The 24,646-nt window shown below is 43.0% G+C and overlaps 1 protein-coding gene across 1 annotated transcript in view; it reads right to left on the bottom strand.

Moving 5' to 3' along the window:
- Positions 1-17,448, bottom strand: part of TMEM72 (transmembrane protein 72) — a 44,220-nt gene extending 26,772 nt beyond the window's left edge. Inside the window, 1 exon segment of the mRNA XM_066243629.1 lies at positions 16,805-17,448. Coding sequence (XP_066099726.1) covers positions 16,805-16,874 — 70 coding nt within the window. The 5' untranslated portion in view covers positions 16,875-17,448.
- Between the last annotated feature and the right edge of the window lie 7,198 nt (positions 17,449-24,646).

Raw genomic sequence — 24,646 nt, 5'->3', positions numbered from 1 at the left:
AGGATGGCCCCGTGGCCTCTGCCTCATGTACTAGAATGGCTCTGGTTGCAACAGAGCAACACCCCAGATGGGCAGAGCATTCCCCCCTGGTAGGCGTGCCGGGTGATCCCGGTTGGGCACATGCGGGATTTGTCTGACTGCCTCCCCATTTTCAACTTCAAAAAGATACAAAAAAAAAAAAAGAAGAAAAGAAAAAAAAGGGGGGCATTCCCTTATGCTAAATCTCCAGGGAGCATGGAGTGAGCTCAAGTATGTCCTATGAAACATGGAGCTCTATGTTGACATACAAGTCTTTGAAGAAGGAGGAACTGCTGAAATAGTTCATCAGCATTTGTCCCTAAGACAGCAGTCTTTATAGTGGAAACACCATAAATAAATATTTGCTGTTTGTATATAGATTAAAGGGGGAATATGGAAAATACTGAAAAGCCATGGTAATGACATATAATTCTAGACTTTGAGCTGATTTTAAGTTGACAGTTTCAGTATAAAGTTGTCCATTGATTTGCAAGAGCGATTTGCCATTTAGTGAAAGTTTCCCAGAGCCATTGAAAAAAGGAACAACAATAATTTTGAGGCTCAAAACCTATAAACTGTAAGGGTCGCCTATGCCCCTTGATAATCCAAAAGGCAACAAGATCAAAATATGGAAGTGTATTTTATGAGCTATTAGATGGTTCAATGTGCCCAAGCTGTAGCTGCTCTTGTACCAATCAAGCAGCTGCCCTAAGTTTCTCCTGAGAAAGGGGCCATTGGTCTACCCATAAAGGATTATCTGATTTCCAAGTAATTGGGTCTGCACAATGCATTATTGAGGTAGCAGGAGCTACCAAGGTCCATATGCTAAATTTTGATATCCTAATCCACACCTTCTGGTATTGGGTACTACTTCTATGGGAGTGAGAATTCCTCGCTGTTCTTTCCGTACACCCTTGGTGGGCAAATATCCCTGATCAAGCATCTGAGTACTGACTAACCCATTAGGACTGACAAGCAACACTCCCATATTTTTCAAAACATCTCTACCTCACAAATTAATTAGCCATCCAGGGAGCACATAAGGCTTTAAAAATCCAGAATGACCTTCTTAATCTTCCCAATGAACTTTGTTGAGGGGATTTACTCTGCCCTATACCTTGTAATTCTGTGACTGCTGCATAAGTGAGCCAGGAAGGAGGCCAATGTAGCTTAGCAATAACAGATACATCAGCTCCAGTATCTAAAAGTCCTTTAAATTTATGCTCATGTATTGTTAGTTCCATTTCAGGGCGTTCCTGACCTATTTTTTTTTTAATCCAATTGGCAAAATCAGAGGAGCCAAATCAGCAATTTGCTTGGGGCTCCTTTTGGAGGATGTGGCCTGAGAAGCAGAATTAGCATCCTTATACTATTCTTCTGTCTGAATTAGCCGTGAGACACATTCTTTTTTTTTTTAATAATTTTATTTTTTTAATGGGGTGACATCAATAAATCAGGATACATATATTCAAAGATAACATGTCCAGGTTATCTTGTCATTCAATTATGTTGCATACCCATCACCCAAAGTCAGATTGTCCTCTGTCACCTTCTATCTAGTTTTCATTGTGCCCCTCCCCCTCCCTTTTTCCCTCTTCCTCTCTCCCCACCCCCGTAACCACCACAATCTTATCAATGTCTCTTAGTCTCACTTTTGTGTCCCACCTACATATGGAATAATGCAGTTCCTGGTTTTTTCTGTTTTACTTATTTCACTTTGTATAATGTTATCAAGATCCCACCATTTTGCTGTAAATAATCTGATGTCATCATTTCTTATGGCTGAGAGGTATTCCATAGTGTATATGTGCCACATCTTCTTTATCCAGTCATCTATTGATGGGCTTTTTGGTTGTTTCGATGTCCTGGCCACTGTGAACAATGCTGCAATGAACATGGGGCTGCATGTGTCTTTATGTATCACACATTCTTTTTTTTTTGATTAATTTTGATGGGGTGACATTGATAAAATTGTCTTCTGTCACCTTCTAACTGGTTTTCTTTGTGCCCCTCCCCTCCCCCAACACCCTCCCTCTTCTCCCCCCCCCCACCCTGTAACTCCAACACTGTTGTCCATTTCTCTGAGTCTCATTTTTATGTCCAACCTCTGTATGGAATCATATAGTTTTTAGTTCTATCTGATTTACTTATTTCGCTCAGTATAATGTTATCAAGGTCCATCCATGATGTTGTAAAAGATCCGATGTCATCATTTCTTATGGCTGAGTAGTATTCCATAGTATATAGATACCAAAGCTTTTTAATCCACTTGTCCTCTGATGGACACTTGGGCTGTTTCCAGATCTTTGCTATTGTGAACAATGCTGCCAGAAACATGGGGGCGCATTTCTACTTTTCAAACAGTGCTACTGTGTTCTTGGGGTATATTCCTAACAGTGGTATAGCTGGGTGAAAAGGCAGTTTGATTTTTAATTTCTTGAGGAATCTCCATACTGTTTTCCACAGTGGCTGCCCCAGTCTGCATTCCCACCAGCAGTGCAGGAGGGTTCCCTTTCCTCCATATCCTCGCCAGCACTTATTCTGTGTTATTTTATTGATGAGCGCTATTCTGACTGGTGTGAAGTGATATCTCATTGTGGTTTTAATTTGCATTTCTCTAATGATTAGTGATGTTGAGCATTTTTTATATGCCTATTGGCCATCTGTGTGTCCTTTTTGGAGAAGTGTCTATTCATTTCTTTTGCCCATTTTTGGATTGGATTGTATGTCTTCCTGGTATTAAGTTTTACAAGTTCTTTATAAATTCTGGTTATTAACCCCTTATTTGTCACATTGTCAAATATATTCTTCCATTGTGTAGTTTGTCTTTTTATTCTGTTCTTATTGTCCTTAGCTGTGCAGAAGCTTTTTAGTTTGATAAAGTCCCATTTGTTTATCCTGTCTTTTATTTCACTTGCCTGTAGAGACAAATCAGCAAATATATTGCTGCGAGAGATGTCAGAGAGCTTACTGCCTATGTTTTCTTCTAAGATGTTTATGGTTTCACGGCTTATATTTAAGTCTTTTATCCATTTTGAGTTTACTTTTGTGAGTGGTGTAAGTTGGTGGTCTAGTTTCATTTTTTTGTAGGTAGCTGTCCAATTTTCCCAACACCATTTGTTGAAGAGGCTGTCTTTACTCCAATGTATGCTTTTATCTTCTTTGTTAATTATCAATTGTTGATAGAAGTGTGGGTTTATTTCTAGGTTCTCAGTTCTGTTCCATTGATCTATATGCCTGTTCTTATGGCAGTACCGTGCTGTTTTGAGTACAATGGCCTAATAATATAACTAGATATCTGGAAGTGTGATACCTCTTGCTTTATTCATCCTTTTCAAGATTTCTGAGGCTTTTCATGTTCTCTTTTGGTTCCATAAAAATTTTTAGAATATGTGTTCTATATCTTTGAAGTAAGTCATTGGTATTTTAATCGGTATTGCATTGAATTTATAAATTGCTTTGGGTAATATAGACATTTTAATGATGTTTATTCTTCCTAACCATGAGCATGGTATATGCCTTTACTTGTTTGTATCTTCTCTGATTTCTTTTATCAATGTTTTATAATTTTCCGAGTACAAGTTTTTAATCTCCCTGGTTAAATTTATACCTACGTACTTTATTTTTTTGGTTACAATGGTAAAGGGGATTGATTTCTTGATTTCTCTTTCTGACAGTTCATTGTTAGTGTATAAAAATACTTCTGATTTCTGAGTATTGATTTTATATTCTGCCACCTTGCCGAATTCATTTATCAGGTCTAGTAGTTTTTTGACTGAGACTTTAGGGTTTTCTATATACAATATAATATCATCTGCAAATAATGGTAATTTTACTTCTTTTGTTCCAATTTGGATGCCTTATATTTTTTTCTTGTCTGATTGCTGTGGCTAGGACTTCCAGGACTATGTTGAATAAGAGTGGTGAAAGGAGGCACCACTGCCTTGTTCCTGATCTTAAGGGGATTGCTTTTAATTTTTGCCCATTGACTATCATGTTGGCTGTGGGTTTCTCATAGATGGCTTTTATCATGTTGAGGTATGTTTCCTGTATTCCCACTTTGCTGAGAATTTTGATCATGAATGGGTGCTGGATTTTATCAAGTGCTTTTTCTGCATCTATTGAAATTATCACGTGGTTTTTCTCCTTCCTTTTTTTTATGTGATGAATCACATTGATTGATTTGCGAATATTGTACCAGCCTTGCCTCCCAAGAATAAATCCCACTTGATCGTGGTGCATGATTTTTTTTCATATATTGCTGGATCCGGTTTGCTAATAGTTTTTTGAGCATTTTTGCATCTAAATTCATCGGGGATATTGATCTATAATTTTCTTTCTTTGTGTTGTCCTTGACTGGTTTTGGAATCAGAATTATGCTCACCTCATAAAAGGAGTTTGGAAGTCTTCCTTCCTGTTGAATTTTTTGAAATAGCTTGAGAAAGATAGGAGTTAGTTCTTCTTTGAATATTTGGTAGAATTCACTTGTGAAGCCATCAGGCCCAGGACTTTTCCTTTTTGGGAGTTTTTGGATAGCTGTTTCAATCTCATTTGTTGTAATTGGCCTGTTTAGGTTTTCTGATTCTTCTAGATTGATTTTTGGAAGATTGTATGTTTCAAGGAATTTGTCCATTTCATCTAGGTTGTCTAGTTTTTTGGCATACAGTTCTTCATTGTATTTTCTTACAATATTTTGTATTTCTGTTGTGTCAGTTGTTATTTCTGCACTCTCATAACTAATTTTATTTATTTGAGTCCCCCTTTTTTTTTTCTTGGTGAGTCTGGTTAAAGGTTCATCGATCTTGTTTACCTTTTCAAAGAACCAGCTCCCGGTTTCATTGATCCTCTATATTGTTTCTTTAGCCTCTATGTCATTTATTTCTGCTCTGATCTTTATTATTTCCTTCCTCTGCTAGCTCTGGGCTTTACTTGCTGTTTTTTTCATAGTTCTTTTAGATGTAGTGTCAAGTTGTTTATTTGAGCTTTTTTCTAGCTTCTTGAGTTATGCCTGTAATGCTATAAACTTTCCTCTCAGGATTGCTTTTGCTGTGTCCCATAAATTTTGAGTTGATATATGCTCATTATCTTTTGTTTCTAGGAATTTTAAAATTTCTTCTTTGATCTCATTGTTAACCCATTTTTATTTAATAACATGCTATTTAGTTTGCAAGTGTTTGAATGTTTTTCAGTTTTTCTGTTGTGGTTGATTTTTAGTTTAATTCCATTTTGATCAGAGAAAGTACTTTATAAGATTTTAATCTTCTTAAATTTGTTGAGACCACTTTTGTGTGCTAACATGTGGTCTATTCTAGAGAATATACCATAAGTGCTTGAAAAGAATGTATATTCTGCTGTTTTTAGGTGAAAGGTTCTGATGATATCTATTAAATTGAGTTGATCTAATACGTCCTTTAACTGCTGTTTCTTTGTTAATTTTCTTTCTCGAGGATCTATCTAATGATGTTAATGTGGTATTGAAATCCCCTACTATTATAGTATTGCTGTTGATCTTGCCCTTTAAGTCCATCAAAGTCTGTTTTATATATTTAGGTGCTCCTATATTAGGTGTGTAGATATTTATAATGGTTATATCTTTCTTTTGGATTGCTCCCTTTATCATTATGTAGTGACCTTTTTTATCTCTAACTATGGTCTTTGTTTTAAAGTCCATTTTGTCTGATATAAGTATTGCTACACCACCTTTTTTTTCATTTTCATTTGCGTGAAATATTTTTTTTCATCCTTTTATCTTCAGTCTGTGTGCATCTTTTGATTTAAGGTGTGTCTCTTGTAGACAGCATATGTATGGGTCCTGTTTTATTATTTATGCAGCTACCTTATGTCTTTTGATTGGATCATTTAATCCATTTACACATAATGTTATTATTGATATGTAATTGTTTATTGGCATTTTATTCTTTAAAACTGTATTCCTCTTTTGCTATATTCTTTTCTCCTTTGATCTGTTTACAACAGGTCCCTTAGCATTTCTCGCAGCTTTGGTTTGGTTGCAGTGAATTCCTTGAATTTTACTTGTCTGTAAAGCTTTTTATTTTTCCTTCAATTTTAAATGATAGCCTTGATGGATAAAGTAGTCTTGGTTGTAGGCTCTTGTTCTGCATTACTTTGAATATTTCTTGCCATTCCCTTCTGGCCTCAAGTGTTTCTGTTGAGAAGTCAGAAGTCATCCTTATGGGGTTCCTTTGTAGGTGATAGTCTTTTTTTCTCTAGCAGCTTTTAATATTTTCTCTTTATCACTTAGCTTTGGTCTTTTAATTTTGATGTGTCTTGGTGTTGATTTCTTTGGGTTTCTCCTTAATGGAGTTCTCTGTGCTTTCTGAACATGTGAGATGTTTTCCTGCCTTAATTGAGGGAACTTTTCAGCTATGATATGTTTGAACACAGTCTCTATCCCTTGTTCTTTCTCTTCTTCTTCAGGAACCCCTATGATGTGAATGTTATTTCTCTTCATGTTGTCACAGAGCTCTCTTAGAGTTTCCTCAGACTTTTTGAGTCTCTTCTTTTTTCTGCTCTGCTTCCATGCCTTTATTTATCGTGTCCTCTAACTCACTGATTTGATTCTCCACTTCATCCATCCTGCTTTTAATTCCTTCTGTTGTATTCTTTATTTCAGATATTGTATTTGTCATTTCTGACTGATTCTTTTTTATTATTTCAATGTCCTTTTTTATATTTGCTATCTCTTTATTTAGGTTTTTGTAATGACCATCTTTTGTTGTTCTAATATCTTTAAGCATCCTAACAATTGTTAGTTTAAACTCTGCATCTGGTAATTTGGTTATATCTGATTCATTTAGGTTCTTTTCTGGGGATTTCTCTCAGTTCATTTGTGTTGCATTTCTCTGCCTCCACGTTTTCTCTTCACGGGAGTGGCTGTGATCATGTGCTCGGGTGCACATGCCTTGGTGGCCTTGGCTTTTGCCCCGCCCCCATGGATGGCCTCATGCTCACTCCTGAGGGCACTAGTGAGCACCTTTGCTCAGCTGCGGGTTTCTTCCTGTTTCCGGGTTTTCTCCCCATCCTTGCAGGAGGAGGTCGCTCGTGGAACAGCTGCTAGCCTTGGCTCTACCAGCCGGGCAGGACTGCCTGCCCATGCTCAGCTCAGTAGCGGAACTCCACCTGTTCTGGGCTTTTGGCTCCACCCCCGAGGGGAAGCTGGCTCCCAAGTCAGACCACAAGCCTGGGTTGCACAGGCGGAGCAAGGCTGTGCTCCTGTGCCCTTGCTCAGGGGCTGGTCTCCACCCTTTTTCGGGTTTCCGCTCTTCTCCCGCAGGCTGGATTAAAGGTTGCCGACAGCTGGGCTTGACTGCTTTTCCATGCCCCCTCTTCTCCAGCCGGGCAAGACTGAGCTCACACCTGAGCCCAGTGGTGGCCAGCCAGCCTTTGCCCCTGCCAGCCGAACTGCGCTTCTGTCTTTCACTATTGCCCACCCTTCAGCGAGCCCCCTGCCGCGTGAGTGCGGGCACTGCAACTCAGACCCTAACACTCACTACTGTAGCCCCAAAAGCTCCCTCCTTCTATGCGACTCTGCTCTGAGTGCCATGGGGGGAGCTTGTCTGGCTGCTCTCCTGCTTCCCTTTGCTGGTATTGCTGTTTCCCGGGGAAATATTCACTTCAGATTTGGGGAGTGACTCGTCCCAGGGGTTAGGGTGGCTGTCTCCCAAAATGTTTCTCCCTGTGCCTCCTAGATTACACTCTCTTCCTGCTACTCTGGTCCTCTCCTCTCTCCCTGACCCCCGGAGCCCTGGGTGAGTGGTTGTGAGAGAGGTGTTCTGCGTGGTCCCTTTAAGAAGAATCCTGGGTCTGAGAAATCAGACTCTCTCACAAACAGTATCCTGACTTGTTTCCAGCTAAATACTGTCCTTACACCTCTTCTCTGCTCTGGATTTGCAGGCTGGGGCTTTGTTCCTGAGGCTCAGGACCCTCCCCTTTCTGCTAAACTCACTTCCCGCCATGTGAGTCTCTCCTGGCTGCCATTCACTCTGGGGAGCTGGGCAGCCCTTTCTGCATTTCCGCTTTTTATACCAGTCTCGGTGTGGCTTCTTCAGTGTTCCTTGGTTGAAGAGTCCTCTTAGTTTAGTCCGAAGTTGGCTTTTCCAGATGATAGTTCTTAAAATTAGTTTATAATCCACTTTGGTTCTGGGAGGTAGATGTTGGTATGTCCGCCTACTCCAACGCCATCTTGTCTTCCCCCTCCATTTTCAGTTTTTTGAGGAACCACCATACTTTCTTTCATAATGGTTGTACTACTTTACATTCCCACCAACAGTGAATGAGGGTTCCTTTTACTCCACAGCCTAGAAGAGGGTTATTTCCTTCCTTCCTTCAATTAATATGCACTTCCATTGCAACTAAGAGCTCTTCACTGTGCACTGATGTTGTCCCCTGATCTTATCTCAGCTTCCTCTGCAGGTCCAATTAGGATTTAAGTGTTACAGAGCCCCAGCCACCACACATCTCCTTTGTAACACCCTTTGTGGGGACTGCCAGGGGCTTTAAGGGCTTGGGCCAGTGTGCTTTGAGGTTAGGTCCTGTGGGTGGTGCTGATTGTGAAGGTTAGTTCCCTGGTTTTAAGCCTCATGCTGCTGTGTTTCACTGTCACTTGTCTATTCTGACCCCATTGCTGGGTTGAGTTCTGACACCTGTTTTTCATTCAGGGCAGTGCTCTGTTGGCAACACAGGACATGTCACAGGTCACTAGAGGCCACATTAACTAACTTGCTTTTCATGCCTGGCAGTGATCTTAACCCTGGCTGCCTAAGTAGCTGGATTAGAATATCATACTCACTGCTGCTGAGGACAGCCTCATAGCTCTCCATGTCTTATTTATTGCTCTTTTTCATCCAATTGTGTGTCATCTCTGCCAATCTCAGGGTCTATAAGGACATCTTAGCTAGGGGTGCACTGGGTTGATGACAATGGCTGGAGAGATGTTAGGTTCAGAAGGGGACACAGCTGGTTGTAGAGGTGAAAGCTAACTTTTTACTATTGCTAAGAATTTGGAGATGTCAGAACCAGTTGCTAAGAATCCTCTTAGACATAGATAGTGGCTGAAGGCTTCCTAACTCGGGAGAAGTTTTGACAGAACATCTACCTCTGTACTAAGTGCTATTCAGCTGACACCTGTGAGTCAGGTTTCAGAGACACTGAGATTAAAGGCCAAGATTTTATAGTAGAAAGTTTCAAATATTCAGTGAGAAGAGCTTCAGAGTTTAGTGTGGCACTCAGTATCCTTCGATAACTCCCAAAGGCCTGTTTGGGTAGAATTTCCTAAAGGCAAGAGAATCTACTCATTATCTGCAATTCTTTAAACATGAGTTGTAGACAAAAGTTGACCAGTCCTGCAGAAAGTCCCTGTGGCAGCTTGCTGTAATATCCCCAAACCTTCAGCCCTCTCAGGATCCACACACTCTATTCTGTGACTTTGCAGTGAAGCTTATTTCCCCAGCCCTTGACTCTGGACCCAGGACTGTGACTTGCTTTGGGCACCATGCAAGCACAGGTATAAACTGGCATGTTCTTTTGTGCCTCTGCAATTATTATGGCACATGCCAAAGTCAGCCTTCTGGAGTGTAAGGGACACAAAGAGCAGAGTGGCCCATTTCATCCTAGCCCAGGTCAAGCTAGGCAAGCCAACAGCCCCAGAATGGTAATACTAGCAGAGCTGCCCAGTCTACTTGCCCAGATGTGTGAATAATAAAAGTATATTGCTGTAGTCCTCTAAGGTTTTGGAGATGTTACACAGCATTATTTTGGCAATAGATAAGTGACACATCCACTTTAAAAGACAGCTTTATTCAGATATAATTGATATGAGAGTGTCACCTCCTGTCAGCACTCAGCACTGGGCAGGGGGTCCTGCTCTCAACCACACTCCTCACTGTCATTCTTGTGCACCTTTCTCAGTGACCAGTGGCGAATGAGAGTCTCACCTCTTGTCAGCACTCAGCACTGGGCAGGGGGTCCTGTTCTTGACCACGCTCCTCATTGCAGTTCTTTTTTTTTACAGTATGTTTTTATTAATTTCAATGGGGTGACATTGATAAATCAGGGTACATATGTTCAGAGAAAACATCTCAAGACTATTTTGACATTTGGTTATGTTGCATACCCCTCACCCAAAGTCAAATTGTCTTCTGTCACCTTCTATCTGGTTTTCTTTGTGCCCTTCCCCTCCCCTCCTCCTTACTCCCTCTCCTCCCCACCCTCCGATTATCACCACACTCTTTTCCATGTCTCTGAGTCTCATTTTTATGTCCCATCTATGTATGGAATTATATAGTTTTTAGTTTTTTCTGATTTACTTATTTCACTCCATAAAATGTTATCAAGTTCCACTTATGTTGTTGTAAATAATCCGATGTCATCATTTCTTATGGCTGAGTAGTATTCCATAGTATATATGTACCAAAGCTTTTTAATCCACTCGTCCACTGACGGACACTTTCACTGTTTCCAGATCTTCGCGATTGTGAACAAAACAACACAGAATAAGTGCTGGCAAGGATGTGGAGAAAAGAGAACCCTCCTGCACTGCTGGTGGGAATGCAGACTGGTGCAGCCACTGTGGAAAACAGTATGGAGATTCCTCAGAAAATTAAAAATGGAACTGTCTTTTGACCCAGCTATCCCACTTTTAGGTATATACCCTAAGAACACCATAGCACTGTTTCAAAAGGAGAAGTGCACCCCCGTGTTTATGGCAGCATTGTTCACTGCAGTTCTTGTGCGCATTTCCCAGTGACCAGTGGAACAAAACAATATTTCATGTGCTTTTCACCATCATCTCTCTTTGCTGACTTTTTTTTCATTCTCTTAAAATTATATTTTAAAGAGTAAAGTGTTAAATTTTGATGGTGTACAATTTATATATTTGTTCCTGGATTGAAATTTTGTATTGTATCTAAGAAATCTCTGACTAAGCCATTACTGATATTTTATCCTATTTTCTAGGAGTTTCATAGTTTTGAGTTTTACATTTAGGTCTATAATCTAATTTAAATCTTTTTTATTTTTTGGTATATGGTACAAAGTATAGGTAAAACTTTATTTTTTGATAAATGGATATTCAATTGTTCAAATCCATTTATTGAAAAAGTTATTCTTTCTGCCCTAAGTTGCCTTTGTACTTAAGTCAAAATTCTATTGTTCATATATGTCTAGGTCTATTTTTGAATGCTACTGTATTTGTCTTTCTTTGTATTAAAACTTCTTTGTCTTAATTTCTGTAGCTTTATTTAAAAATAAGTCTTAAAATCAGTAGTGTTAAATTTCTAACGTTGCTTTTTGTGTACAAAGTTGTTTAGGTTATATTAGAATCTTTGCATTTCCAAGTGAATTTTAGAAACAGCCTGTCAATGTTTAAAAACAAAACAAAACTCTCCTAGGATTTGACAGGTGTTGCATTCAGACTATAGAGCAATTTTAGTGAGAATTGACATTTTAATGATATTAAGTATTCTGACCCAGGAACAAATTATATCTCTCCATATGTCTTCTTTACTGTCCTTCAGCAATATTTTTTTAGTTTCCAGTGTATAGATTTATCCCAAAGTATTTTTTATATGCTGATGCTATTATGAACATTCAAAATTTATTTTCTAATTATTTCTTACTAGTATATCGAAATACAATTGATTTTTAACTAGTGATCTGGTGTTCTGCAACCTTGCTAAACACTGTGTTAGTTTTAGTAGCTTTTCTGGTAGATTCCATCATACTTTTCCAGTATGATGCCATACTGAACTGGTCAGAATCTCTAGTGCATGAAGAAAGGTGGAACAGAGTAGAGATGTTTCATTTACTCACTGAGGCTATCAGATTGGGAAAAACATCCTCCAACATCCATCTGGAGGATCTGAAAACAATGTGACTGATAAATCCACCTCTGGACATGCTGGAGTGCATCATGCTCCTTTTGTGGAAGGCGGTGGTGGAAAATTGGTATGGAGATCCCAGGATGGTTGCCGCAGAAGCATTAGCTTGTTTCTGAAATCTTTGAATAAGGTTAAGGTCAAACTATGCATTTGCTGTATGCTTTAAAATATGAGAATATCTGAGTTTCAATGTTTCTTTTGTCCTAGTCTATATTAATGAGCCACAATTTTAAATGGAGTGTGGCAAGAGTGGGGCTATTGGAAATATGGCTCTGTCTGTAGTGTAGAGGAGAAATTAATGGGTCAGAATTTATAGTAAAAAAATCCTTAAGTGATCCCAGGTTGTCCCTTACTGACATAATGTGGCTTCAGCAGGATACTTTCTAGCATGCTGTCAGTCATACAAATCTGGACTCATAAATGGGAGGTCCCACTAGGATAGTTCTCTTTGGGAATGTGTACAGATTGTCCTGGATAAGGTCCCGGACTGGGTTTGCCTGAACAGCCATGGTAGTGTCAGTCAAACCATGTAATCATTAAGAGACAGAATGAGAAGCTGTATCAAATATCAGTGTCTCCAGGTTTAGAAAGAGGTCATTCTTGACTATTCTTTATTGTAACTGTGTCCATCTTCACCATGATCCTGCCTGCTTGTTGAGGCTGATGAATGGCGGGGCACTACAGTTGACTGATGAGTGGCCTTAGTCAGGCCTCACTGGTACCCTCTGTGTGTTTTGCATCCTACATCCTGGGATTACCAAGATATGGAAAGACATGTCCCTCAGCCTGATTTAAGTGAAGGGAACATTGGTGAAGGGTTGGGTCTTGTGAGTGGATCACCATCAGTTCAAATCTTGCCTCCCTGTTCTCTAGTTATGAGACCTAGAGCAAATTGCTCTGCCCCACTAAGCTTCAGTTTCCTCTGACTGAATAATAATAAGGATGAGGATGAGCATAATGGTTCTCCCAAGGGTAAGTATTAGGATGAAATGAGATACTGCATTTAAAACACATAGCACAGAGTCTGGCTCACAATAAATGCTTAAATAATGATGTTCACTGTCAGCTATTATACCAACAGCAAAGCCTGGAAGAGTAAAAATGCCCTTGAGTATTGGTAGGGAGGGGCCACAAACTTGAGCCCCTTTTCTCTGAAAAAAGTTGAAAGGCTTCCCAAAGGGCACAGAGACATTTTATTGGCATTTCTTCTTGTACGGAGGCTCATACACATCTACATGCAAGGACATGGATATGAAGGATTTCCCTTTAATGGTCAGAGAATCAGCTTCTCCTTTTTCCTTCATATGCCACTCAAGTCTGGGGCCCACAAGATGCAACATTTACCCTCACACAGGGGACTCTTCCCACATGTTTCTGGCAAGTTTGAGGCAGGACAGAGCAGTGGTGAGGAAATTTATGGAGATTGACTCCCCAGGGTGATGAGGACTGCAGAAACTCAAGGGAAAAGGACCCTGCCTTCCCAGAGCAGGAATGGGCACCAACCCTGTGCACAGGCTCTTTTCTCATTTCCTGGAGAAGACCAGCCTGGCTGCTGTCTTCCCTCTTTAGCTACCTCCATTTCCCCAGATCCCCCTCTTGACATTTGGTCTGCACTGAGAACAACTCACATAGGTTGGGCCCTCAGAGCCTGGGTCTCTAACTCAGGATGCCAGGCTCCTCTCTCAGGAAACCCAGTGAGGACCTGCTCTGAGGGTGAATAAGCAGACAGATGCCAGTATCTGCACAGGGAATGCAGAGCTCACAATCTGTGTGCCATTCCCCAGGGTTCTGCTTCCTGGGTGGCTGCTGGGGTCACAGCTCTGCAACAGGCACTGAGAGGTCACACATGGGGCACAGATGCACAATGCCTTCCTGGCCAAGGAGGTGATGTAAATGAGTGAAGCCAGCTAAGTGTAAGATTAGCTCCCCAAAGGGCTCAGAGACAGTGGGAGGAGTGGGTTTGTGATTACCTGGAAACCTTATGATTGATTCAAAAGGTTTTTAGAACACTTCTGGTTATGTGCAGTCTGTCTGTGACCCTTTTACCCCTATTTGGTGGTGGTGCTCTGTCTGGGTTATAAAGCTGGACATGGGGCTAGGCAGCATGATCAATGGGACTACTGGGTGTCCTAACGAAGCTTTATCCAAAGGCCTTGTTGAAGAGGAGAGATGAGTTCCGGTAGCACCTCTGCTGGGCCATTGGGCCCAAGATGCTGGGCTTTGCCATTCTGGTAGAGTCCTCTGGGACCTTGTACCTGTGGAGCCTCTGACAGTCACAGACCCTGTCTGCAAAGGGGAAGAGGTTCAAGGATGAGGCCAGTGAACAAGTGCTACCTGGTCCCTGCAAGTGACTCTCTGGATGATGTCAGGTCACAGGCCTTTCCCAGTTTCTGGAGAACCACAGTCCTCCCCTCAGTGGGACTGGGACTCCTGCAGGCTTCCTGGAGTTTCTGCAAATTGACAGCCTCTGTTTCAACTCTTATTTCTGCTGTAGCAGAATGCCCCTGTAAGTGAGGCTTGGACTTCTCAAAAGAAATTTCACCAAAAAAGAGACTGATACCCTGGAAATAGGTCAAGAGTTCAGTGGTACTGAAGAAAACTCAAAATATACCCAAGAACACCAACAACCTTCTCTCTAGCTCCCCACTTGCTCCTAGCTCTTTAGAGAGCCCCAGCATAATTATTGAAAAGCTGGACCAATAGTAGGCAGTTCATGCCTATTTTTAGCCTGGATCTTAGATCAAAAGCAAGCAGGAGGCCCATCCTCAGCATTAACTGCCACCCTCTGTGCAGAGATCAGGGTTATGGTCAGGAGGGTCACGTGTGTGTGCACATGGCTACAGACACTTCTTCTGACTGAGACAAATCAGACTGTCAAACTGCCTGTAGCCAGTACATTAAAAGGACAGACACATCATACAATAGATTCTAGATAAGAAGCAGGCCTTGGCTCTGGGTTGAGTGTGGCAATGGGACTGTCACTCTGATATCTGATAGTTGAGAGGGGTGCACTTCCACACTTGAAAACCAAAGCTTAGAGAAGGCAAGGTGGAGTCAAGATCAATAACTGTAGACCAGAACTTGAACCCAAACATGGAAATCCACTTAGGTTTACTTGTCCTCCCCAGGATGAGCAGTTGGGTGCCTTGGCAGTCATTCCCATAATGAAAGGAAAAGGTGGTTCTCACAGTCTGGAACTGGCTCCCCCAGCACCTCATTTAATCAGGGACCTCAGAAGACCAATTCCAAAACCTTCTTCTTCTTCTTTTCTTTTTTTTTTTTTTTTAGGTGAGAATCAGGGATATAGTGAGGCAGACTCCCACATGCACCCCTACCGGGATCCACCCAGCAACCTCATCTGGAGCAATGCTTGACTCAACTGAGCTATTTTTAGCACCCAATGCTGGTGCACTTGGACAAACCAAGCTACTCTTAGCACCCAGGGCCATGCTTGAACCAACTGAGCCATTAGCTGTGGGAGAGAAGGAAGGAGAGAATGGGAAAAGGGTGGGGGAAAGAAACAGATGGTCACTTCTCTGTATGCCTTGACCAGGAATCAAACCTGAGATGCCCATATGCTAGGAAAACACTGTAGCCACTGAGCCACCAGTCACGACCCATTCCAGACCCTTCTTGGTGTCTGCTGGGTGTGGCTACCCAACCTGTGAAGCAGATACCTCTTTGGCCAGAGTCCTGTATTTTTTGAAAGTCAAGGGACCAGAGATCAGGCTGGCTGTCTCTCTGACTTGCAACTTGCACTTCTATGCTAACTCAGGGCCTACATGCTGCAGAGCCCACTGGCCAGTGTACTAACGAGCATGGCCCAGTGCCTGGAAATGGTCCCCTGAGCTCTGAAGTATGCCACAGAACTATTCCCAAGAGGGTTTTATTCCCAGTTTCAGCTAGTGGTGACCAGTTTATGCATCCTCGATCCTCCAAAACATCTGACCAGCAGGTCCAGTTATCTCCGTTGTACATACCAGACAGCTCAATTCCAGAGGGCCCAGATGGCTTTCCCATGGTCACACATTGGCAGTGACAGGGCTGGGGCTAGAAGCAGCACTGTTCAAATCTGAGCTGGGGAACATTCCCTGTTCTTCAAGATCCATGCATATGATTAGTCCAGTAGTAGAGAAGGACATGATGAGCAGTAGGAATCTCCTCCTTGTCCCAAGGGATAGGGAGGCCAAGAGCTAAGTGCTCAGAATGCTGCCTGCTCACTTCCCCCAACAGATCCTGGCCATGTGGGAGCCACACGGCTAAAGTCAGGGTTTGTTTGCACTGGGGAAGTAAGTGGGCAGCACTCAGGATCGCGGTCACACTGGTTCTGCTTCTGTCCTCCAGGCATACTGAGCCACCACTAAATTAGACATCAGTGAGGGAGAGGAGCGAGCACAGGAGCCATCTCCCACCAGCAGCAGTCCCACAGTGCATTAATAGAAGCCCAAGGCCTCCACACCCCGCCCTCTAGCTCAGCCTGCCCGAGTGCTGGGAAGTCTTCACGATCAAAGGCTGTGGTTTGAATAAAGCCAGATGTGCTCTTTTGATCACTTTCTTAATTCTACAGCATCTGCCCTTTTACACCTATTTCAGCCCCCAGCTTCACTTTACAACTGCCCCTCCCAGAAAGAGGGGTAGACTCTCCACTCATTTAGAAGATGAAGAGACACAAATGATAGGTTGCCAAATAAAAATTTAAGTTCCCAGTTCCAGCTGACCCCATGGCACTGGCTACAGAACACTGTTTCTTGGGGTCTTGGGAAAGAAAATGAAGGACAGATGTGGTCATATGTTTCTGCCCATCCCTGGCTAGCTGCTTTACACCCCTTGCACAGCCCTGTCTGCTCTGCTCAGAATGCAGGAGAGTACAGCAGGGGGTGGTGTCTTACCTGCAGCATTGGCGATGCCCAGGAGCCGGCAGGTATATTCCAGCCCAGTCCAGAACACCTGCAGCTTCATGGTGCCAGGAGCAAGGGCAGTGTCCCAGCAGGGCAGGCAGCAAAGGTTCTGCCCTCAGATGTTTTCAGACATTCAGTGTGCAGGGGAAGGCTGTGGCTGCCAGGTTGGGGCCCTTGTGCCCCAGGGCCCCACCTTCCCAAACCAGTCCCAGCCACTGAGGCCTGGACAAGGTGTGAATAGGATTTACTTTCCTGGCTTGGCTGCCTATGCCCTTGCCAGGCACTCAGTTTAATGATTACCTTGGAAGAATGTCCCCACTACTCTGAGCAGCAGCTGTGGCCCCAGGGGCCACCTGAGATCAGGCTGATTAGGGCCAGGCTGGAGGTAGGCAGCCTGGAACTGGTAATGAACTGTTTCTAGCTGTGAGGAGGGAGTCTGCCAAGGAGCCAGCCAAGGCCCTTCCTCACTGGGCAGCTCAGAGATGCAGTGCCAGCTAGACCTCAGGCGGCTGGGGTCCAGAGAGTCAGTGTCTGGAGGTCCCTGTTTGTGCATCTGTGGGAGAGAGAGAGATGAGCCTTTGAATCACCAGCAGAAATAACTTTTGAAACAAGTTCTAAGCTTTTATTTTTCTGAGTATGAGTGGATTAGAAAGCTTTCGAGTCTGGGACAGGTTGAATTCTGACCTCATATACTTAGCTAAGATCCATGTCACATGGGGCCTTCCTTTACTCTGGACTTGGCCCCAGACATGTGATGTAGAAATCACTGTGATTCTTTGGGAAGGGAGGTGCTATGTCAATAATTAACAGTTGACCTTGGGGAAACACGAAGATATTTGTGAGCATCAGTAGCTTGCAGAGAATAAAGGAGAAAGTTTAGCTGTACTAGTCCTTGAAGTATGTTCTGAGAGCTGCACAAGAAGCCCAGCCTCTAAAATTTGGCAATTGTAGGATTTCAGTAATTCTTAATTTACTAATTTATGCAAGAAATTGAATGATTTGAAGTTTCAGCTTTCCTCCCAGGCATTTTCCAAAAACTTTGCCCCCCCCTTTTTCACATGGGATAGACCAGTGTTTTTAAACCAGTGTGCTGTGGCACTCTAGTGTGCCATAAGACATGCTCAGGTGTGACATGGGTCCCCAAACTATGGCCCGTGTGCCGGATACGGCCTACGGAGGCTATTTATCCGGCCCACCGCCAGCCGCCTTCATCCAAACATAAACATTCCCCTCACAATCCCTCCTGCTATCAGCAACAGGAAGAGTGGAGGCACAGGGAACACTCACTGACCAATCACCTTCTAGGATTTATCCCAACCACTAGCGATGAACCAATAGTAGGCCGCCTCTCATCCACACCCAGAAAGGTCCCCACTTGGGCTGCCGCGCACTTGTCATTGTGTGGCCGTGGCGAGTAGTTGAAGATGCTACTCCTCCCCATGGTCTCGATTTCTAATCCTGGTCAGGACTGGAGGTAAATGTTGCCACCACTAAATGAAGCCTCAGCCTCAGCTGGTTATGTCTATCCTGATGGTGTATATAGATATTTGACCTTTTTCTTTTTAAAAGAGGCCCCCGCAGAGGGTGATATACAATGCATCACAATGTTATCTAACTTTAAAGCTAAAGAATGCTGATCTTCCTTTGGACAGTTTTTGGTTATCTGTTGTCAAGGAGTTCCCATTCTGGCCAACAAAGCTATTTTGACATTGCTCCTGTTTTCAACTACATATATTTATGTGAGCTGAGCTTCTCAAGCTTGACTGCGATAAAAACTAAAAACAGAGAGAGACTGAGAACTGTTGAGGAAGAGCTTCCTGTGTGTCTTTCTACCATTTCTGCCAGGATATCCCTTTTGTGTTCATCGAAACAGGCCCAGGTTTCACACTAAGTGAGTATAAATACATTTAGAAACTATATTATTAACTATATGTATAATATGTACTATGTTAGAGTGTCATTTTGTGTCATTTTGGTAGGTGGTGTGCCCCAGGATTTTGTAAATGTCAAAAATGTGCCACAGCTCAAAAAAGGTTGAAAATCACTGGGATAGACAACAAAACAACCGAATTATGAGGGGGAAAAAACAGACAAAATTCTAATCATAACGGAAAACTCAGGCATAATCTGTCTTGCATTTTTTCTTTGGTGAGATGCATACACCTTCATATACTAAATAGATACTTTTTTGCTATTAACATTATTCTGATTGATTAATTTGATCAAGATTTCAAAGCATTCCATAAACACTACCATGGTTTTTCATGCTCTGCTTTGAGTGAGTTTAAGAACCTGTTATTTCATGCGACTTTTAGACCAAGTCTTAAAAATGTGTGGTTTAATATATTTATTTCTTGGGTTAGGTGACTGTGTTTAACAGCAGATGTGTTTATCACCTACAAGCTTCCCAATTTCCCCAAGATCACTTCCACTGCTGTGTCTCCCAGCCTCCAATTTTGCCCGTCTCTAATCAACCTTCCATTCTGTGCCTGAGATGGCAGGTCTTTACAAATTACATCCTCCTAAATATTTTAAAAGACTTGCCTAGAGTAAAGACTGAATTCCTTTATCTAGAATCCCAGGCCTCTTGTGAGCTGTCCCACCCCACCTCTCCGTCTCCCCAAGCTCTGTCTCCGCCCTCTCCTTCTCCAGTCTGTCTGGGCTCCCAGCATGAGCCGAACAAGACACATGCTTGATGCTGCCTTTCCTCTTGGCTGTTCTCTCTGTAACAGCTTCTTTCATTCTTCTCTAATATTCTCTTCGCCTCATCACCATGACACTCATTATTCAAAGTCCAGGTGAGCAGCACCTCCTTGGCCCATTATTATTATTTCCATGGTCAGAGTTAATCACCTTTCCTTCCAGCTCCTCAGTGCCCATGGCATCTATACATTTGAATTCCATAAGTAAGTGTGATCTTTCCCACCAGCTGGTGAGATGTGTGGACTCAGGAATGGAGGAGCTTGATTAATGAAGGAGGCTTGTCCAAAGAGATCCTGTATTTATATTTTAGATCTTTGGGATTTATTTAGCCAAAGCAGAGGAAATAGACACAGCCACATGCTCAACAGAATAATGGGGTGCAGTGGATACATGTTAAGGCAAGATCACCTTTGCTCCTCACATTTTTCTCTTTCTCTGAATTCAGTGTAATCTATGGTTGCTCCCTCACTATGCAGGGGATACCCAGAATCTGTGAAGGGTATGTGCTATTGTACTGGCTGGTGTTAACAATTTCCCTTCGAGTCTTTAGCTTCTGAGGAGACAAAGCAGCCCAGTGTTTACTAAGACATTGATCTGGGTGGAATTTGGCAGGAGGGGTTACTGAGCTGTCTGGGTCTGTACCCCTACAACTCTGATAAGGGATTTGGCATCTGTCATCTTGACTGCTACTTCCAGAAGAGGTGCATGGTCTTTAAGAGAGGTCGGCTGGGGGCAAATTCGAACTTGTTTTGAAGGTTAATGTGAGTGTGGACAGGCCATTTTCCTTGGGCATTGGTTTTTCTTGTATATAATGTGGCAGTTGAACCCTCAGATCCTTCTGAGTCACTGAGGCTGATGTCTTTGTAACCCTAAACTTAATTTCAATTAAGCCACCTTGAAAGAGAGACTGACAGAGGAAGAAATTGCCATTTCTGGAGGATCTGACACAGGTGCTGTTTGCTCTGCTGAGCACACATTATTAAGCAGATGGCCCTGCTGCTGCAGTTTGGTCTCCTAAATTGATCTGGTAAGACTCAGATGTATGGTGTGTGGCCATGAAAGGTTTTAAATATTTCATGGTCTTGACTCCCTTGATGACCACAGGTTTCTGGAATTTGATTTTTGTTATCAGTTTTTCCAAGAGAAATGGCAAAGCTAAATACTGGTTTGGGTTTGTAACATTTAGATGATTAAACCCCTAATGCTCCCAAGAGTGACTCCAACATGTGGAGGAAATAGTGCTGTGTCAAATGTGCTCAGTTGCCATGGACGGGACTGCCTTCTGCTGCTGCCATGACAGGGGTTTCTGCATCTGTCAGAGCCCCTTGGGGAGCTCAAGAGGAGGAGCACAGGCTCTTTTGTGAGAGTCCTGGCTGTGTTGTCCCAGAAAACTGTACTCGCTCTGGAATATAAGAGAGAGAAGGTAGAATTTGGAAGGTAAGCTGCAGTTTCCCATTCTGTGTCATTGCTTTAATGGTAGTGTCTCTAAACATTTTTTTTTTAGTTTAAATTAACTTTCAAAAGATGTTTAAAGCCCTGGCCATTTGGTTCAGTGGATAGAGCATTGGCCTAGTGTGCAAACTTTCTGAATTCCATCCCTGGTCAAGGCATACAGGAGAAATGACTATCTGCTTCTGTCCCTCTCCCTCTTCCTCTTCTCTCTCTCTTCCCCTCTTACAGCCAGTGGCTCAATTGGTTCGAGCATCGGCCACAGGTGATAAGAAGAGCTCAGTTCAGTGATTGGCAAACCGCAGCTCGCGAGCCCCATGCTGCTCTTTGGTCCCTTAAGTGTGGCTTTTCCACAAAATACCACGTGCAGGTTAATAACAATGTACCTACCTATATAGTTTAAGTTTAAAAAATTTGGCTCTCAAAAGAAATTTCAATAGTTGTACTGTTGATATTTGGCTCTCAAAAAAATTTCAATTGTTGTACTGTTGATATTTGGCTCTTTTGACTAATGAGTTTGCCGACCACTGGCTCAGTTGATTCAAGCATTGGGCTCAGACAAGGATTTCTGGGTGGATCCTGATTTGGGCCCATGTGGGAGTCTGTCTCTACATTTCCTGTCCTCTCACTTGAAAAAAAAAAAAAAGATGTTTAAGGCTCTTTCAGGAAAAATGTGAATCTTGTTTATGAATTTCATTCAGAAGTCATCCAATGTCATTTACAAATTCCCTAAGTGCTAAAATCAAATTAATTTGGTTCTGTTTATTCACCCACCTTCATCCAACTGCTAATCTACACACCAAAAATAAAATTGTGATATAACTGAAAAAACGGTTTATTTTTGAAAACACAGGGGCTTCCAGACTAATGTGGCTATTTAGCTATAAGCATTTGGCTCTTCCCATTGAAATGGAACATGAGAATTTAAGAATTTAAAGTGTTCACTCTGAGGATCCTAGGTAAGGGTAGAAAGGGAAATTTAAGTGAAGGAGGGTAAATGAGTGGAGCTGACTTTGCAGAACGTGGGAAGGTTTGAGCTGCTCACCTGCAGTGGCCTCTCCCTGTGTGTGGTGAATGCTTCATCCTGCCAGCCTCTGAGGGGCTCAGCATGAAGGGATACCTAACATCAAGGGGGAAGGGTCCAGTTTGGCCATAAAAATGAGGAGAGGCCCTGGCCGGTTGGCTCAGTGGTAGAGCGTCAGCCCGGTGTGTGGGAGACCCAGGTTCGATTCCCAGCCAGGGCATATAGGAGAGGCGCCCATTTGCTTCTCCACCCCTCCCTCCTTCCTCTCTGTCTCTCTCTTCCCCTCCCGCAGCCAAAGCTCCATTGGAGCAAAGATGGCCTGGGCGCTGGGGATGGCTCCTTGGCCTCTGCCCCAGACGCTAGAGTGGCTCTGGTCATGGCAGAGCGACGCCCCGGAGGGGCAGAGCATCGCCCCCTGGTGGGCAGAGCGTCGCCCCTGGTAGGCGTGCCGGGTGGATCCCGGCCGGGCGCATGCGGGAGTCTGTCTGACTGTCTCTCCCCGTTTCCAGCATCAGAAAAAAAAAGTGAGGAGAAATAGTTGAAAGTCTTTAAGTACAGTACTTGAACCATCAAATCCTTCCCCTACCCCCTGCATCTGGGGCCCTGCCCCTCCTCTGCACCCTGCCCTTTTCCTGATCCCTCATTGGTGGAGACCAGAGGAGTATTCTCCAAGTGAACTAAATATGGAGATGTGTCAGGTCATGAGAGTCTAGGCAAAGCAGGGAACAGAAGGTACAGTTGAACTCTTGCTGAATTGTGGGTTCCTTGGTCCTCTTTCCATCTAGCTCTAACACAGCAGCAGGCAGACCTGCATCCCAGGTAGGCAGTTGGAGGACCCTTCCTTGTGAGTATGAAAGCCTGTGGGGAACCAGAGAGTCTGATGACCCTCTGGTGAGACCCATAGTTTTTGAAATTTTCACGTAACACTTCCAACCTATTTTTTTGTACCTTGTTTTAGGTGTAAAGACAGCCCAGAGATGCCAGATGCTAAAGGAAAGGCTCTAAAACAACAGAGAGAGCCCAAAACAAAGAGAAAAAGAGAGCCCAGAGGGGGAGGTGCAAACAATGCAGGACATGGGGAAACTTAAAAATAATGAACCCTGTTTCACTATCTTGAGAGATATACAATATTACAGCTGTAGCAAAAGGACATAAGGGAATAAAAAATTACAGAGAATGTTGAAATGAAAAACAAAACCCAAACAGAATAAAACCATAAGACAGTTAGAATCTAAAATCAAGTAGAAGACAAAGACAAGGAAATAGAAGAGAAAGGCTAAGGTTTGTGTGACATCTTAGGACAAGTGGTGCAGGCCACCAGCCATGAAAACTGAGTACATCCAGTACATGGTTGGAGGAAAAAGATAAACAACCATTAGAAATGTAGCAATAGGCCCTGGCCAGTTGGCTCAGTGGTAAAGCGTCGGCCTGGCGTGCAGAAGTCCCGGGTTCGATTCCCGGCCAGGGCTGACAGGAGAAGCACCAATCTGCTCTCCACCCCTCCCCCTCTCCTCCCTCTCTGTCTTTCTCTTCCCCTCCCGCAGCCGAGGCTCCACTGGAGCAAAGATGGCCCGGGCACTGGGGATGGCTCCTCGGCCTCTGCCCCAGGCGCTAGAGTGGCTCTGGTTGTGACAGAGCGACACCCCGGATGGGCAGAGCATCACCCCCTGGTGGGCAGAGCGTCGCCCCCTGGTGGGCATGCCGGGTGGATCCCGGTTGGGCGCATGCGGGAGTCTGTCTGACTGTCTCTCCCCGTTTCCGGCTTCAGAAAAATACAGGAGAAAAAAAAAAAGAAATGTAGCAATATTTTCCACTGAACTCTATGTACCCAGATCAAGGAAGCCCCTATCCTAGAGACTTAGCCAAGAACAAGGTCAGCTAACCGCACCCCTCCCGCCCTTGTAAACGTTGCTTGCTTGCTCAGCCTAGATAGCCGCCCTATAAAAAGGAGCCATTTTAGAAGCTCGGGCCTGCAGTGTTCCCTTGCGTGGGTTGCCTGCAGTCCCTGTGCAGGTTTGCAATAAAACTTATAAAATTCACTTTGGGTTTGCTGTGGTCTGTCTCCTGGGATATAACAGTTTGCCTACTGGGATACAGGAATTTGAGAAAGATGGACACGGGGAGAAAAGAGATTGAAGATAGAAATTTTCAAGAAAATTCCCCAGCACTGAAGAAAAGAGTCTCCAGAAAAATCACATCTTAGGGAGCTGCAGAGAGAAGTAGTCACGAGGAAATCAAAAGTCAATGCCTACATCTGATCAATCAAAAATTGCAATGTGAATACATTATGATTAGCAACAGAGTGAAGGTGGGTGAATGAGTGCAACCAACTGTATAAGACATGATGTAGTGAATATCAGAAGGATTTGCTAGAAGAATTGACAATGTTTGTCCTTGGGGAATGGAACTGAATGGGGAAAAATTTGTGAAACTAGACAACTTTTTGTTGTTGTTTCTATTTATTTGTTGCTTTAAAACTTTTATTATGTCTTGACTTTTTAAGCTCAGTGCATGCATACTTTGTCAAAATAAAATGTATCTTGAAAAAGAAAATGAGGTAAAAAGAAAGAAGTGTTTTTTTCCAGATATAAATATATTATAGCATATCTTTCTAGAAGTATGTAAGCCTTGAGCACTATGAGTCTTGCACAGATCCA

Source organism: Saccopteryx bilineata, chromosome 9, assembly GCF_036850765.1.
Source record: "Saccopteryx bilineata isolate mSacBil1 chromosome 9, mSacBil1_pri_phased_curated, whole genome shotgun sequence".
NCBI classification, from domain to species: domain Eukaryota; kingdom Metazoa; phylum Chordata; class Mammalia; order Chiroptera; family Emballonuridae; genus Saccopteryx; species Saccopteryx bilineata.
The sequence above is the reverse complement of the archived record's forward strand: the minus strand, read 5'-3'. Positions and strand labels throughout refer to the sequence as shown.